Source organism: Panthera leo, chromosome D3 (assembly GCF_018350215.1).
Source record: "Panthera leo isolate Ple1 chromosome D3, P.leo_Ple1_pat1.1, whole genome shotgun sequence".
Classification (NCBI taxonomy): Eukaryota; Metazoa; Chordata; class Mammalia; order Carnivora; family Felidae; genus Panthera; species Panthera leo.
The window spans coordinates 29,445,130-29,459,405 of record NC_056690.1 but is presented as its reverse complement, the minus strand read 5'-3'; the positions used below and the strand labels follow the sequence as shown (position 1 = coordinate 29,459,405).

The 14,276-nt window shown below is 50.5% G+C and overlaps 1 protein-coding gene across 1 annotated transcript in view; it reads right to left on the bottom strand.

The window, feature by feature from the left end:
- PI4KA (phosphatidylinositol 4-kinase alpha) overlaps nucleotides 1–14,276 on the bottom strand; it is a 113,451-nt gene that overhangs the window by 7,479 nt on the left and 91,696 nt on the right. Inside the window, exons 33-45 of the mRNA XM_042909718.1 lie at nucleotides 12,750–12,908; nucleotides 12,316–12,467; nucleotides 10,796–10,903; nucleotides 10,038–10,165; nucleotides 8,550–8,669; nucleotides 8,309–8,388; nucleotides 8,018–8,211; nucleotides 6,923–7,013; nucleotides 6,383–6,550; nucleotides 5,615–5,668; nucleotides 2,896–3,016; nucleotides 1,112–1,241; nucleotides 94–164 (exon numbers count right to left, since the gene is read on the bottom strand). Coding sequence (XP_042765652.1) covers nucleotides 94–164; nucleotides 1,112–1,241; nucleotides 2,896–3,016; nucleotides 5,615–5,668; nucleotides 6,383–6,550; nucleotides 6,923–7,013; nucleotides 8,018–8,211; nucleotides 8,309–8,388; nucleotides 8,550–8,669; nucleotides 10,038–10,165; nucleotides 10,796–10,903; nucleotides 12,316–12,467; nucleotides 12,750–12,908 — 1,576 coding nt within the window. The remainder of the gene's footprint in view (nucleotides 1–93; nucleotides 165–1,111; nucleotides 1,242–2,895; nucleotides 3,017–5,614; nucleotides 5,669–6,382; nucleotides 6,551–6,922; nucleotides 7,014–8,017; nucleotides 8,212–8,308; nucleotides 8,389–8,549; nucleotides 8,670–10,037; nucleotides 10,166–10,795; nucleotides 10,904–12,315; nucleotides 12,468–12,749; nucleotides 12,909–14,276) is intronic.

Below are 14,276 nucleotides of genomic sequence, written 5' to 3'. Positions count from 1 at the left end.
GGGCCCAGGCTCATGTGGGCTGGCCGCCTCCCTGATCCCGGTGCCTACCCACACTGCCCACCCACAGGAAGAGGCCCATCTCATCCTGCTCACCAGGCTGCACTTTTACTTCAGACAGAGCCGACAGGCATGCCTTCTTTCTCTCGTCGCCTTTAGGGTAGGGCCTGAGAAACAGGACAGAAATGCTTTGCTTTGTCTCTGCAGGAACTGGCCTCTGGGGCTTCTGGGGGACAGCCCAGAGCCCCTCCTGTCTGATTCTCCTTTCCTCTCCTCCTAGTTTTAGCTACTACTGAAGGCTCTGCTAGACCAGTTCTTCCCAGACCAGGGTGGAGTTTTCTGGCTGTCACTGCCCCTTGCCTGTGTGGGGTGTGTGCATGTTGCTGTCAGAGGCACACAGGGGACACAGTTGGCTCTGGGGTCTATGCTCAAGTGCTGGCTCTGTTGTTTACTTGCAGCATGACCTTGGGCAGGCCCCTTTGTCTTTCTGCATCCCTAGGATGAGGATGACAGGGTAAAGTGGAATCAGGTGCCTGACATGATGCCCAGGAAACACCACCTCCCACTCCTTTATTTTTGCGGGCTAGAAGCTGCTGCATCACCGCTCTACTTAGTACCGGGCCCAGAAAAGGGCCTCAGGGCACACAGCCTAGGTCACTTGGTGACCAAGGGGCCAGGGAACAGCTCACGGAATGAGACACTTGAGAAAACAGGAAGCCAGTGCTCCCCCTGCCAGGGCCTCTCCCAGGCACTTGGCCAGTTGACTCCAGGGCCTCGTCCCACATAAACTGGCAGTGCCACAGATGTCCCAGGATGGCGTCAGCCCTCACAAATGGATGGCCCAGGAGGTAAATCAATAAAACAACATTGGGAGTTACAAATAAGTCTGGTTTTCCTAACACTCTTCAAAACTTGGAGAGAGCAGAGTGGCTTCAAGTTAGGGGACAGTATCTAGAATGAAAGATATGTTTTCTGAAATTTGCATGGCTGTGCATTTTGCTATACTTTCAAGAGACTTGAATTGCCAGGGCAGTGATTCCCAACCCTGGCTGTTCATTAGAACCAGTGCGGGCCCTCCATGCAATTCCCACAGGCCAGGACTGATGCCACTTACTTGATGATAGCAGACACGTTGGTGATCTTGTTAAAGAAATCAAATTCCCGCTGGTAGAAGTCCTTGGCTGGGCCTGACAAGGAGCCTGTGATCTCCTCCACTAACTGCTCCAGGAGGTCGCCGATGTCAGCTGGCAGAGAAACCAAGAGGGTGAGCCTGCAGCCGTGCCACAGAAGGCCCTCAAGGAAACCCCACACATCTGCCAGATGTACAGTCCAGATGTCCAGGTGTCCCCCAGCAGCGAGGTCAGACATCCTGAGTGTGGTCTGCAGATGCCTGGAGGGTCCCTGGGACCCTTCAGCAGGCTCCCACCAGTCAAAACCACATTGACAGGCTGTTTGCCCTCCTTGCGTAGACACCTGCGAGGCTGTGCACAAGCCATTGGCCAAGGTGCTGGTGGTCACTGGATCCTTATGGCTCTGCTCCCACAGTATAAACAAAAGCCAGTGTCACTAAGAATATCCCTGGTGAGGTGATGAGCATTGACTAATCTGACTGAACTCTACCCTGAGTGTATCTTTCTAACATTCTGTGTGTGATGAACTGGACAGTGTCCGGAGCCCCCTGCTGTATGTGAAGCACGCGGATGCTGTGGTCTCAAGGAACAGCATCTTGTGTTGGTGTGACTTTCGGGCTGAACTAATCTCTTTTTTCAGGGAACATCATTTTTTACTTGAAAGAGTGACTGACAGACAAAAATAGAGTTATTTGGACTTAGGTACATGGGAGATATTTTCTTAAAAATCAACAAGTCGAATCTGCCATTTAAGGAAAACTACAAAGTTTTGGAAAACTTGCATCTGTGTCGGTGAGCTTGACAGCTCCCCACCACTTGACAATGTTTCTGTTTGGTAAGGCCAGTGGGGCACAGGCAAATGTGAGTTTGAATGCTGTGAAATCCTGTGGGGGGTGTAGTGAGTGCTGGGTAGACCAATGGGCTTCAAAGAAAGAGCACGAGAAACTCGCTGCCATGATTTCAAATCCACATCACAATTCACCTTTAAGAAAACTATCACTTGTTGTGTTTGGTGCAGTATCAGCAGAGACTACGAGACCACCTATAGTGACCAGAAAGACCACTAAAATGGTCCTCCTTTTTCTAGCCACGTGTCTGTACCAGGCTGAATTCCCCTCATTTACTTCAACCAAACAACAGGGTAAATGCAGAAGCAGAATGAGAGTCCTGTTGTCTTTTACTAAAGATGCTGTGGCATTATTACAGACATTAAAGAGATCTGTAAATCTGTAAAGCAACACCACTCTTCTTCTTTTTGAGTTTGAGAGTCGTTTTTCATAAAAATGTTATTTACGTTAATATGTGATGGGCTTGTATTATTTTTTAAATGTCTTGGTTCTCATGTCTAACATTGGTTAACACTGAGAACCAAAGCCCACATAAACCAAAGGTCTCCGGGGGCCTCACTAGTTTTTAAGGGTGTGATGATGTGAAGATGTGGGCAACCTCTGAGGACTGCCTTGGGTGGTTGCCTTGCCCCCATATGGAGTCACTGGGTCAAGCGCAGGGTGAGGAGAGGCTCGGCCTGACCAGGAGGCTCTCACATGTGCTTGGGGAGCTGCAGGATGGTGCCAGGGTGGGCAGGACGTCTGGAGGGGAGGATAGCAAAGCCTTCACGAAGGAGGAGGATCCTGCTCCCGCTGGGTGTTCAAAGGTGAGAATTCCCACCAAAGGATGGGAAGCAGAGGGAACCATGGGCTGGGACAGCACGGGCCTAGGAGGGTTAAAGTTGGGGGGTGAGGCCTGAGCGAAGATGACAAATACTCACGGTCCTTCTGGTGCCCTTCTTCATCCAGATAGATGTTAGTTTTCATGTTCCAGATAAACTGGTGTGCCAGAAGCTGGGATTTGGATGCTGCCCACAGAATATACTCCCGTACGTAGCCCATCTATAGGAGAACAAGGTCACCATCAGCTCAGGCCTGGGCGCCTCTCCACCACAAGACACTCTTACCCAGTGTAGGAGTAGACTCCTAGCACTTGCAGACCCAGCAAGAAGGCCCAGTGGTTTCCGGCTGTGTGAGCAAGCTTGTCTGGTTATGTGTGAGCCCAGCCTACACAGGCCAAGTTCCAGCTGGCTAGCTGGCCGGTGGGGCAGATGGAGCCCCACGTGATGGTGTCTTCAATATAGGAAGGAGCCGGCTTTTGTTTCCCCTGTGACTTCCCCTAGATTCTAAGAACCATGACTCTCCAACTAATTTCTGCTGTTGTCAAGTATGAGGAATGAGTAGGTTGGGGACTAAAACTCAGTTATAAGCTGGTTGTTTGGAACAATGTTCCACAGTGATGGGCAGGTTCCAAAAAAATTCTAATACACAGATACTTCATGAGTTGACACACGATGGCCACTATCCTAAGGACCTTTCCTCTTTCTTCTTCTTAGTCGTATTCTACTACTCATAACTCCAAGTTTTAATTGCCCTTTTTTTAAAATTAAAAAATTTGCTTGTTTACTTATTTTTGAGAGAGACAGACCACAAGTAAGGGAGGGGCAGAGAGAGGGAGACACATAATCCAAAGTGGTCTCCAGGCTCTGAGTTGTCAGCACAGAGCCCATTGTGGGGCTCAGACTCACAAACCATGAGATCGTGACCTAAGCTGAAGTCAGACACTTAACCGACTGAGCCACCTAGGCATTCCTTAATTACCCTGTCTTAAGGTTTAAAAAGGTGCTGGCCTTTCTGGAAGACTCCTGGAGGAGTGGCTTCTCTCCTCCCACCACAGTAGTCTGTGGCCTCCCATCTGGTAAAGTATTTTGGGGACAGATGTCCTCAACTTGGCTGGGTGGGCTTACCTAGTAGGTTAAACTTCAAATAACTCCTCGCTATGGGTTTCCCACTGCTAACCCAGTAAAAGGATCTAAAGATAAACTATGAATATTCAACTTGTAGTCTGCTTAAAAGTTTGTGGAGTTTCCGAATTGGTGGAGAGGCTGGGAGAGCCAGGCGCCTGAAGAGCGTGGAAACTCCACAGCCTTCCCACATCCCTTGCCCTATACTGCCCTCGCACCTGGCTGTTCGTTGATTATGTCCTTTTATGATGCACCGGTAATCCAGTCAGTTTTGCTGAGACCACAGAAGGGGACTCAGTGCAGTCACGAACAGACTACAACAGGGAAGTGGAAACCGGCAGCCGTCTGAACAAGGAGGAAGTGTCATCAGTCACTGAGGCCCACCGAGGCTTCTAGCTTTGGGAAAGGTTTTAGCATTTTATTCTTGTGTATCCTTTCTTTTTTTCATTTTAAAAAATGTTTATTTATTTTGAGACAGAAAGTGTGAGTGGGGGAAAAGTGCAGAGAGAGAGGAGAAAGAGAAAATCCCAAGCAGGCTCTGCACTGTCAGCACAATATCAAAACCACCTGCTCAGAATTGGAGGGCTTTTGGCAGCTACCTAGCTAAAACAGGACTCAGTGTTTCAAGAGAAGTTGGCTGCAGTTCTAGAAGCACTTTGGTCTATGGACCAAGACAGAGCATCCTGCCAATCTGGGAGGAAGAAGCTAGCCCTGGGATACCCAGCCACAGTGCTCATAGCCACCACAGTGAGACACAGCACTTGCTGCTACTGCAAGGACTCAGCCAGGACACAGGGGAGTCTGGTGTCTTATGCAGTGGGGAACAGAATCAGCAGGAACAGGAAAGGGGCAGATGTTGCTGCTACACTTAGACTCAAGCACAGGTCAGGGGGCCAGTGCTAGGATGAAGCACGGGCAGTGTGGGTTCTGGGTTGTGGTCACCTCCAGAGGGGTTTCTGTGCCAGGCCCTGTGGTTAGGTATCTTATGTACAAGTGCTATATGTGATGGGTTGAACTGTGCCCCCCAATTCATGTGCTGAATTTGTATGCCTTAGTGCCTCAAAATATGATGGTGTCTGGAGATGGGCCTTTAAAGAGGTGATTAAGTTAAAATGAGATCATTAGGGTGACACTTAGTCCAGTGTGGTGTCCTTATAAGAGGAGATTAGGACACATACACACAGAGAGAAGACCATGTGAGGACAGAGGGACAAGGCAGCCATCTGCAAACCAACCCTCAGGAGAAACCAACCCTACAGGCACCTTGATCTCCAACTCTGAGCCTCCAGAACAATGAGAAGTACATTTCCATTGTTTTAACCCCCCACTCTGTGGTTCTCTGCTATAGCAGCCCAAGCACACTAATACCTCCATCATTTTGTTTGAGCCTCCCTGCTTCTGACTGAAGAAACGAGGGAGCTAGATTCAGGGACTGAGGAAGTGGCTAGCAATACTTCTAGGGCCCACCCACCCTGCACAGCAGATGGGGCCTCAGGGTGAGACAGGGTGAGTGGGGCCTCCTGGCCATGAGCACTGGCCACAATCATGGTGGGGGTGTGTGTGAGAGGAGCTCAGAGACCAGGTCACAGCTTGGCAGCCCTGCTTCCAAGGCCCCATCCCTGTTGCTGAGGACCCCCTCCGGACTGCCCAGCACGGCTCTCAGAGGGAAGGACAGCACATGTTGGCACAGCCTTACCTTGTCATACCTGAGGGCCTGCACAATCTGGGGGATGTAGAATAGGATAGCATCCTGCAAAGGAGGAGGACAAGTGATAATGACTTCCAGGAAGGGAAGACAATTCCTTACCTCCAGGAAGGTGATAACAAACTCAACACAGATGGCTGTCCCAGGGCCCCACTCCAACCTGGAACAGCCCTGATGTCACTGAGCCCATGGGATACCATCTCACTGGAGATCACAGAGGACTGAGAACTGCGGAAAGTCCAGACGGTGGCAAAGAAAATGGCCAACGACTTGAAACACATGATGGGTGAGAAAAGGCAAAAGGAACAAGGCTCCTGTGCCTGCGATGACAGGTGAAGTGCCAGCTCATGTATGTTCCCTGCTGGGGGCCTGCTTGGGGACAAGGGCTGAGGTTCTAGCAGACCCCTGTGTTGGGGCCTCCACGAGTCAGCTACCAAATCTGTCACTGTGGCTGTCTCATGGGATCCCCCGACCTCCCAAAAGCCCACTGCTGGAACCAAACTCAAATTCAACTTCCTTCTGTAACTCAAACACCAAATTAAAATTAAAAAACAAGTAATACCAATAAACATATCTGAGTCAGAACTAAATCTGTCTTCTATGACTGCCTGGACAGAAACAGGGTGAAGACATGCTCTAAGATGGACCGATGTTTCATCAGGCCTACATCAAGTGGAGATAAAGCCTGTCCTTACTGTCTCCACCTAAACACTGCCAGATAGTCCCACCGAGGCTGATTCAGGCAGGATGTGGGCTCACCGGAGGGAAGGACCGCAGGACTTTCACCCCGTACTGGGCCGTGAGAGGGTGCGGTGGGTACATGCTGGAGAAGTAGGAGAGGCCTGTGGGAGGGTCTGCGGGTGCCCAGCACAGCACATGGCTGAGCTCAGGGGCGTCGGCATCGATGGTGTGCCAGGTGACCAGAAACTAGGAAGGAAGCAGGGAAATGGTCTGGCACAGGGAGTTCCTGAGGGCCCTCTGGAAATACCCGGCCCCACCCCATATCTCAGGGATGGCCCCAGATGATAATAATAAAGCACTTATAATAATGTGGGGAAATACTTCTCATATATTATGTAAAGTAGCATAATTTCAACTAGGGTAAAGTATGTTCGATATTTTTCTGCTGTAAGCATAATAAGTGCTTTCATTTGAGAAGTGGAAAACACAGGAAATTAGAAACATCATTCTACCACTGAGGCTGCTAGGTTTTCCTAACACTTCTAGGTTCCAGGTGTTTCTGGAGGCAGTTCTGTTTTTGTGCAGTTTGAGCCCAGGCCCCAGCACGTGCTATACTACCTTGATAGCTTCGGGAATGTCACTAACGGCTCCTGGGTCCAACCGAACGAGACGGGTCACTTCGTTGCCGATGGCTTCTGTGTTCTTAAACCTAGGGCACAAAAAGGGTGTGAAGGAGATGGCCTTTCCTGCCTCCATGTAACGGGGTGGAAGAACCCTGAACTGGAGGGATGCAGATTAATGCCAAGTGACCCCTAAACACTCTACACTACTGACATATTGGTAACTCTGAACATGAATGTTTGTAATAAAGAGCACTATGATTGGCTATGACAAAATGCCAGAACTATCTAAAACAGGAATTATCCTATATTCCTCATTCAAAAGACATCCCTTCTATAGTCCTTGCTTTCAGAACGCCCCCTTGCCCTGGCCCCCAAAGCAGCCTGTCCATGGCATGGCGAGGCCACAGGCCAGAAGGTACATCCATAGATGGGAGGGAGGATGCAAGTTTTTAGGGGTCATGACCCCAGGCTAACACAAGGTAGACTTTCCATGAACACTGTCAAGCTGTGGTCCTAATCCAGAGGACTGCATTAGAACCAGAAGAAGGAAGCAGTGAGTAGGCAAGTGTGTGCTCAAGGGAAAGAAATGTCCACTCCTGGACGTGGGGTGGATGCACTCCCCCTGGTGGGATTTAACACAGGGGCCTGGGAGGCCCCTCTCAGCTACTGGTTTTGTCCTTGGCAGAGCTACCAGGGAGAGTTCACAGGACACTCGGTTGCAGGCCACCTCCTGTGAGTAGCCTGCTGAAGACCTCTGGGAACAAAGTCCAAAGGATCCCCAGGCCCGCTTCCCTGTAGTGACAGCCTCCATGTGCTTCCTTTCTTCCTTGAATAGGACTGCAGCCCTGAATGTGCTCTGATGTTTCCTGCTTGGGCTCTGGGATATTAGGACATCCCAGGCAGGAATCCATGCTGTGTAACCAACCACTGCATAGAGAGACTGGGTCAACATCCAGGGCAGAGGACCAGACCACTACGATTGCTTCCCCAACCATCCTTGGCAGTGACCACGTCATGTTCCTTCCCACTCAGGTACCCTTGGACTGGACTCTGGCAAGGCCCTCATCAGGCAGGTAGGACTAGGGCCCACCTGGCTGGCAGCTGCACGGCCAGGTAAGGAGAGATGCTCCAGGCAAGGTTAACATTGTCTTTCCACTGCTTCTCGCTCAGGCTGATATATTTGGACCTCCAGTTGGCCACGCTGTTCTCTCCAGCCTGGTCCAGCTCCAACTCCGGGGCCGACAATGGGTTGTACCATGTGATGAGACGCTCAATCTCAGTGGCCTGGTGAGATGAGACATCGATATGCCATCTGCGTGCACCCATGTGCCACGCTGCTCCTGTCCTCAGTGCTGTGGGCATATGGCAGGTGTCACCTTACCAGCAGGGACAGCAGCAGCGTCCTGCGCTTCATGTAGTACTTGTGCAGCTGGGAGCCCCGGTTAGTCTTCTTGGACATGCCTGTGGAGAAAAAGAAGGCACAAGTGTGTTCTTCAGAGTTCACTGACCTACCCTTCATTTCTAGAACCTAGAAGAAGCTGTCTTTCAGCATTCTGCCCACTGTCTGAGCTGCCAGGATATGACTCAGACCCAAGGGACCTATCAGCAAACCTTTAACCGACCTGACTTCTTTGAGATGGTGGACATGCCACTGGACAGGGGGTAGGTGTTGATCCAGCCTTGAGTGGCCTGTTGCCGAGAGCCAACCGCTATGTCCAGATTGCTCCGGGTGTCTTGGTTATCTGTGGGCAAACACATTACTGCTTCCAGAATGAGGTGTCTAGACTTTCACCAAGGGCAGGAAGGGAGAGACACGGTGTTGAAGAAATGATTTGCAGAAAAAAAAACAACAGCCAAGATTTTTGGTTTTTTTAATATAAGCTCTACACCCAATGTGGGGCTTGAAGTCATGACCCCAAGATCAAAAGTTGCATGCTCTACTGACCGAGTTAGCCAGGTACTCCTAGGAAGTTTTTAACCATTCAACATGTAAAGCCTACTAAAATGTATTACATTCCTCCTAGGATTCAAAATGGAATAAAACAAATGTGAGTGGTGATACTGATAAATTACAAACAGCTCTCTCATCTCTAGCATCATGTTGCTTTTTAATACGGTGGCAACTTGGGACCCTTGCAGGCAGGCAAGAAGAGATGCTGGCCCTGCTCTATGTGGAGCCAGGAAGTTGACTCCGGAAATCACTGCTTGCTTTTCCCTTTCCTTTTTTCTTTCCCTTTCCCATTTATTGATAGAGAGCGAGCAAGTTGGGGAGAGGGGCAGAGGAAGAGAGAGAATCTTAGGCAAGCTCCATGCTCAGTGTGGAGACTGATGTAGGGCTTAATCCCATGACCTTGGGATCATGACCTGAGCCAAAATCAAGTCAGACGCTCAACTGACTGAGCCCCCCAAGTGCCCCATCCCTTCCTTTTCCTATAGTCAGGTTGTCAGCTGTGGGTCTGTCTGCAGAAACTGTACTCCTCACCCCTAATTTGTGCTGTGTAATCAGCTATGTGCTCAGAGAAACAAGAACATGTTTCTTTGTGGAGGTTTGTGGCTTGCTTACACCTTACCTTTTCTTTAACCTTATCCACCCTAGCTTGCTCCTATTCATCTTTGAAGCTCAGCTGTCACCTCTTCCAAAAAACTGTCCCTATCTCCCCAACTCTGGTGGGCCAAGTGCCTGTCCTTGAGGGGTACTCCCATGATCCCCTCATGCTGACATCACCTGTAGATTTGATTATCTTCTACCAGATGAGAGCAGATGGTGCCTTATTCATCTTGGCATATGGGACTTATCCAAGTATCGGTCTGTCAGATATGCAGGGGGGGGGCTGGTGAACTGGGCTGGTGCTGGGAGAAGTTACATGGAATGGCCTCTGCTCAGGGCCTTCTACACTCATTCATGCTTGTCAGCTAGGGCTGGAGGACAAGTGGTGGCCAGGCAGGCTTTGGGCCTCTGGTGACCATGCAGCATGGCTAAGGCCTGGGCTCAGTGAGACTCTCACTATTCTAACCAGACTCCTTCAGGGCTTCCCACTGCACCCCACTGTCCCGCCTGCACCTATGTGTCCCCACCACCCACGAGCAGCTGTGCTGAGAACAATGCTCACCTGGGGGAACAAGCTGGCTGGCAGTCAGGTACTTCTTATCAGAGAACATGGCTGTCCAAAATTTAATCATAATGCTTATGTCTTCACGTAGCCTCTTTTCTCCTTGAGTGGGGAACTTTGGGGGGCAACTTCAAACAACCACAAGAGGACAAGAGTTGAGTGCCTGGAGTCTGGGACTAGAAGCCACATGTATTATAAAGCGTGTGAGAGGTGACACAAGTGGTCTCTTAATGACCAAAGGTGAGCCCAGAGCTGGTCATCAGCAACAATTATCTCATTAATTCGCAAGGAAAAGCGTGATGATTTTCTGAGCTTTCATAGTTGCCTCCACCACTATCCCCAGCACCGTCGACAGCCCTTGGCTGCATGGTGTGCTTGTGGTGGGTCCTGCAACTGCAGCTGTCTCCATACAACACAACCTACACACTCGCAGAGCCCCGGGCAGCGGGTGATTGCAATTCTTTGAGCAATAACCACTCCTAGGAACTGGAAAGTTAAATGAATGCACAGTTGAGCTGGGGGAAAACATGTGTGCATCTCGTAGAGAGGCTAGCTCTAACTAAGTGCACACATGGAAACATGGCACAGGGCTGAAGATGTTCAAATCCTGGACCACCAGAGTCACAGAACAAGGAGGGCAGTGCATAAATCAGGCAAAACCATTTCTGCCGTGACTTCCTGGGATCTGGGACAACTGGGGGCACTGGGTGCAGTGGGCTGTCACTGCACATGGTGCACAGCACAGCTGGGGGAAGTACCTGAAGTAGTCAAAGGCGGTTGAGTAGATCTTCTCGCGAAGCACGTTGCGAATGGTCGCGTTTGGGACCACATCGGCGTGCAGAAGGGCCAGCCCCAGAGTCAGCAGTCTACAAGAGAACACTGGGGGCTGAGTCAGAGTGTGGAGGGCCCAGGAACGTCCCAGGGTCCCTAGCTCCTGTGCAAACCACTTGGCCCTTGGGCATATCTCTGGATGACAGAGCTCTCAGGTGCCAGGACTGTGGCACCAGCCAAGTTACTGCCATTCAGGTTTATTGTACCAGAAATGTCTCAGGAAAGGTTTTTTAAAACCATCACTTTAATTGGGGGCAAATGAACAAGTTGTGTGTTCATCTACCTTGGCCAGAAGCTCGTCTATCTCCAAACTATATGCAAACTACTTCCTGAGTGCAGTCACCAATAAGTGCTACAAAGGTTAGAACATTTAATTCAAGCTAAAAGAAAAATATATTTACCAAGCACCTGGTTTCTGCCAGGTCAGGGCTACTCAATGGGCATCTACAGATGGTGTTGGTCTGTGATGAGTTAGTACAGAAACTGAGGGGATTACCCGCTCATTTCTATAGCAATTTCACATTGTTATGACAGTCCAGTGTGAATCCTTTCCTAGTAATTCATTCTCATGCATTTTATAAAGGTGCAGGTCTATGATGGGCAGGAAATGAAGGGAACAGAGTACTAGCCCTTCCCTGCAGTAGTCTGAGAAGCATGGTCCCAGAGGGCTGCAGGAACATGGGTCTGGAGCTCAGGGGAGGGGTGGAAAGAACTGGTGTTGGCAGTGGGCAGCAGGAAGGGGTACAGGCAGGAAGAGTGGCATACTTTGAAAGGGGGCCCCTCACCCTTCCTCCAACTGACCACCCAGGCACCTGAAGGCTGTCCCCACACCAGACTGACCCTGCCTGCTGTGTCCATAGCACCTGGCCTGAGCCTGCCCACTAGGCCACGTACCCCATAAAGGGGGTATCCCCTGGTGGGGTTGATATTTTGCATGTCTTGGCAAAAATCGACTTGCTGTAGTCAGCATGATCAGAAGTTTTCCATGAACATTTCAGAGGAGTAAAGTGACTGCCCTAAGTCACTGCCAGCCTCCCAGTCTGAGCTTGTCATACCTGGGTTCTGCTACATCACCTGTTTTTTAATCACCACTATGTTACCAAAATCCTTTTGCTGCTATCCACCCCCAAACAATTTAGAAAGGCTGCCCAACATTTGGTTGCCCAAGGTCCATGAGTGAACCACCTTCTTGAACACTCCCCTGCTGAGGACAGCATGCTGGCTGACTTCCTCAGCCCTGGAAGGGCATGGAAGGCAAAGTCATTCCATTCAGGTCCCCTTCCCAGGAGCCCTGCATGTACTAGGGGCTTGGTCAGTTTCTGGCAAAAAAAAAAAAAAAAAAGACCAAGCATGGGAACCTCCTGTGGACTACAGCACCAACAACTCTGGTAGAAAATTTCACCCACACTGTCCCTGCCACCATCATAGGAGGAGGAGAGGCTCTCACTTGAAGCGAGGCCCGATGGCTGCCACGTGACGGTTCATGCTCCCCTTGGCCCCACCGATGTTCAGGGACATGGAGCGCTGCAGCAGGCTGGAGAAGATCTCCACTTGGTCGGAGCTGCAGTACTTGGCGATCTCGAACCGCTGCACCAGGAACTGAGTGGGAAAGACAACATGTCGCTGCTGGGGCCTGGCCTGCCCACCTACAGGGCCAGCATAGCCAACTGATGTGGGGCTCTGGGCCAACAGAATGGTGGGTATGGGTCTTCGGGCAAGTGCAATGAGTCCAGCAGAGGCCTGGGCAGAAGGCAGGAACAGCCATCCCTCCTCCCCAGGTAAGGCGTCTTAAACCTGGAGTCCCATGCTTACTGGGCCACTGGCCCCAAGGGGAGCCCCTGACCTCCTGCTAGGGTGGGCGGAGCCTGAGGAAGCACTTACGTCAATCCAGATGTAGTGGGGGGTCACTTCGGGGGCACACGGTTTGGGTTGACTGGCTTCCGATGCTGCCAGGGGGTCTGCTTCCTTTATCTCCGCGGAAAACAGGCCGAACTTCTGCTCCACTGTCATCTGCCACGCTCCTGCCATCTCCCGCATAAACTGCAAGCATACAATGACCATTAGTGCCTCTGCGAAGCATAGAAAAGTACTTACTGTTGTTTAATTTTAAAAGGACTATGTGCTTAATGAACAAAATAGAAAACCAAAGAAAGTATGAAATAAAAAATAAAGATCACCTATGATCCAACTTCCCAGCCGTTTTCTACTAAAAAGCCCATTCTCGAAATATCAGTAGGCCAGGTGCTATAGTCCTGCTTTGTGGTGTCAGCACACCTGGGATGTGCCTAATGCCACGTGGACTCTCAACAGGCTCCACCTGGCTGAATCTTCCTAATAATCCTGAAACCATCTATGGTTCCAGAGGTGAGCAGGGCCTCCAAACTAGCAAAGGCAGGACTGGATTTTGCTTCTGGAGCCCAGTTCCTTTTCTTCATCCCACGCAAACCCTGCACATCAGCTTCATGCCACTAATCAGGCCCAGGGAATAACTGCGGGAGCCAAACTGAGTCTGCAACTGCCACCGGGTGGTTCTACAGGGGAGCAGCCTCCCCTTTTGGCCTGACAACACCAGGCAGCAACATGGAGGGCATCCAGACCCGTTGCAGAGAGGCGGCAACTGAGGCTTGGTGCCCAGGGTAAACGCCCTGGCTCCTGCCCAGTATCCATCCCTGCCTTTATTATGGTTTTATTTAGGGAGGCCAAGTAGCTGGTCACCAGTACCCCCACCCAGGCTTCTGCTGGTTAGGGTGGTCAATGGTTCTCATTAGCAATAATCTAGTGCTAGCTGACATCAACAGACATCGACTGAGTCAAGGTCAGGGCAGCTAGCATCCTCTACCCTCCTTCTTGCTTAGAGGCATAGAAGCCATCTGGAGGTCCTGAAGGTGAGGACAGTCCATATGCTAAGGGTGGCAGAGTTGCAAATGTGAGCCAAGCTATCAACGAGCTGCACGTGACACCAGGAGCATAGCCCCTGGTGGTCAAGGCATTGTGTCCAGTTTCTGTTTCCTGCAGCCAAATGTAAGTCTTATGTTAGAGGAAGAAACCGCAGGGCTAACAGGCCTGATGAGCCACAGTCAAGGCTGCACGCCCACTCATTTGTTGAACATGCACATCCTGGTTGCTGCCTCTGGGCCTGGTTGCTTCCCCTCCAGGCTCTGGGAATGGAGCAGTGAATAAGACAAACATCCACCCAGTTTACAGCAGGCTACAGACAGCAAGAGAAGATACAGATATTAGACACTGATCAAAGCTAAGGGGGAAAACAGAGCCATGAAAGGGCTTGGAAGAATGAATGAATCGATGGTTGTGTGTTCTAGAACAGGGCAGGCAGGGGACAGCTAAGACAAACCCTGAAGGAGATGCAGGAGTGAGGAATGCAGCTGCCTGAAAAGAACACTGAAGGAG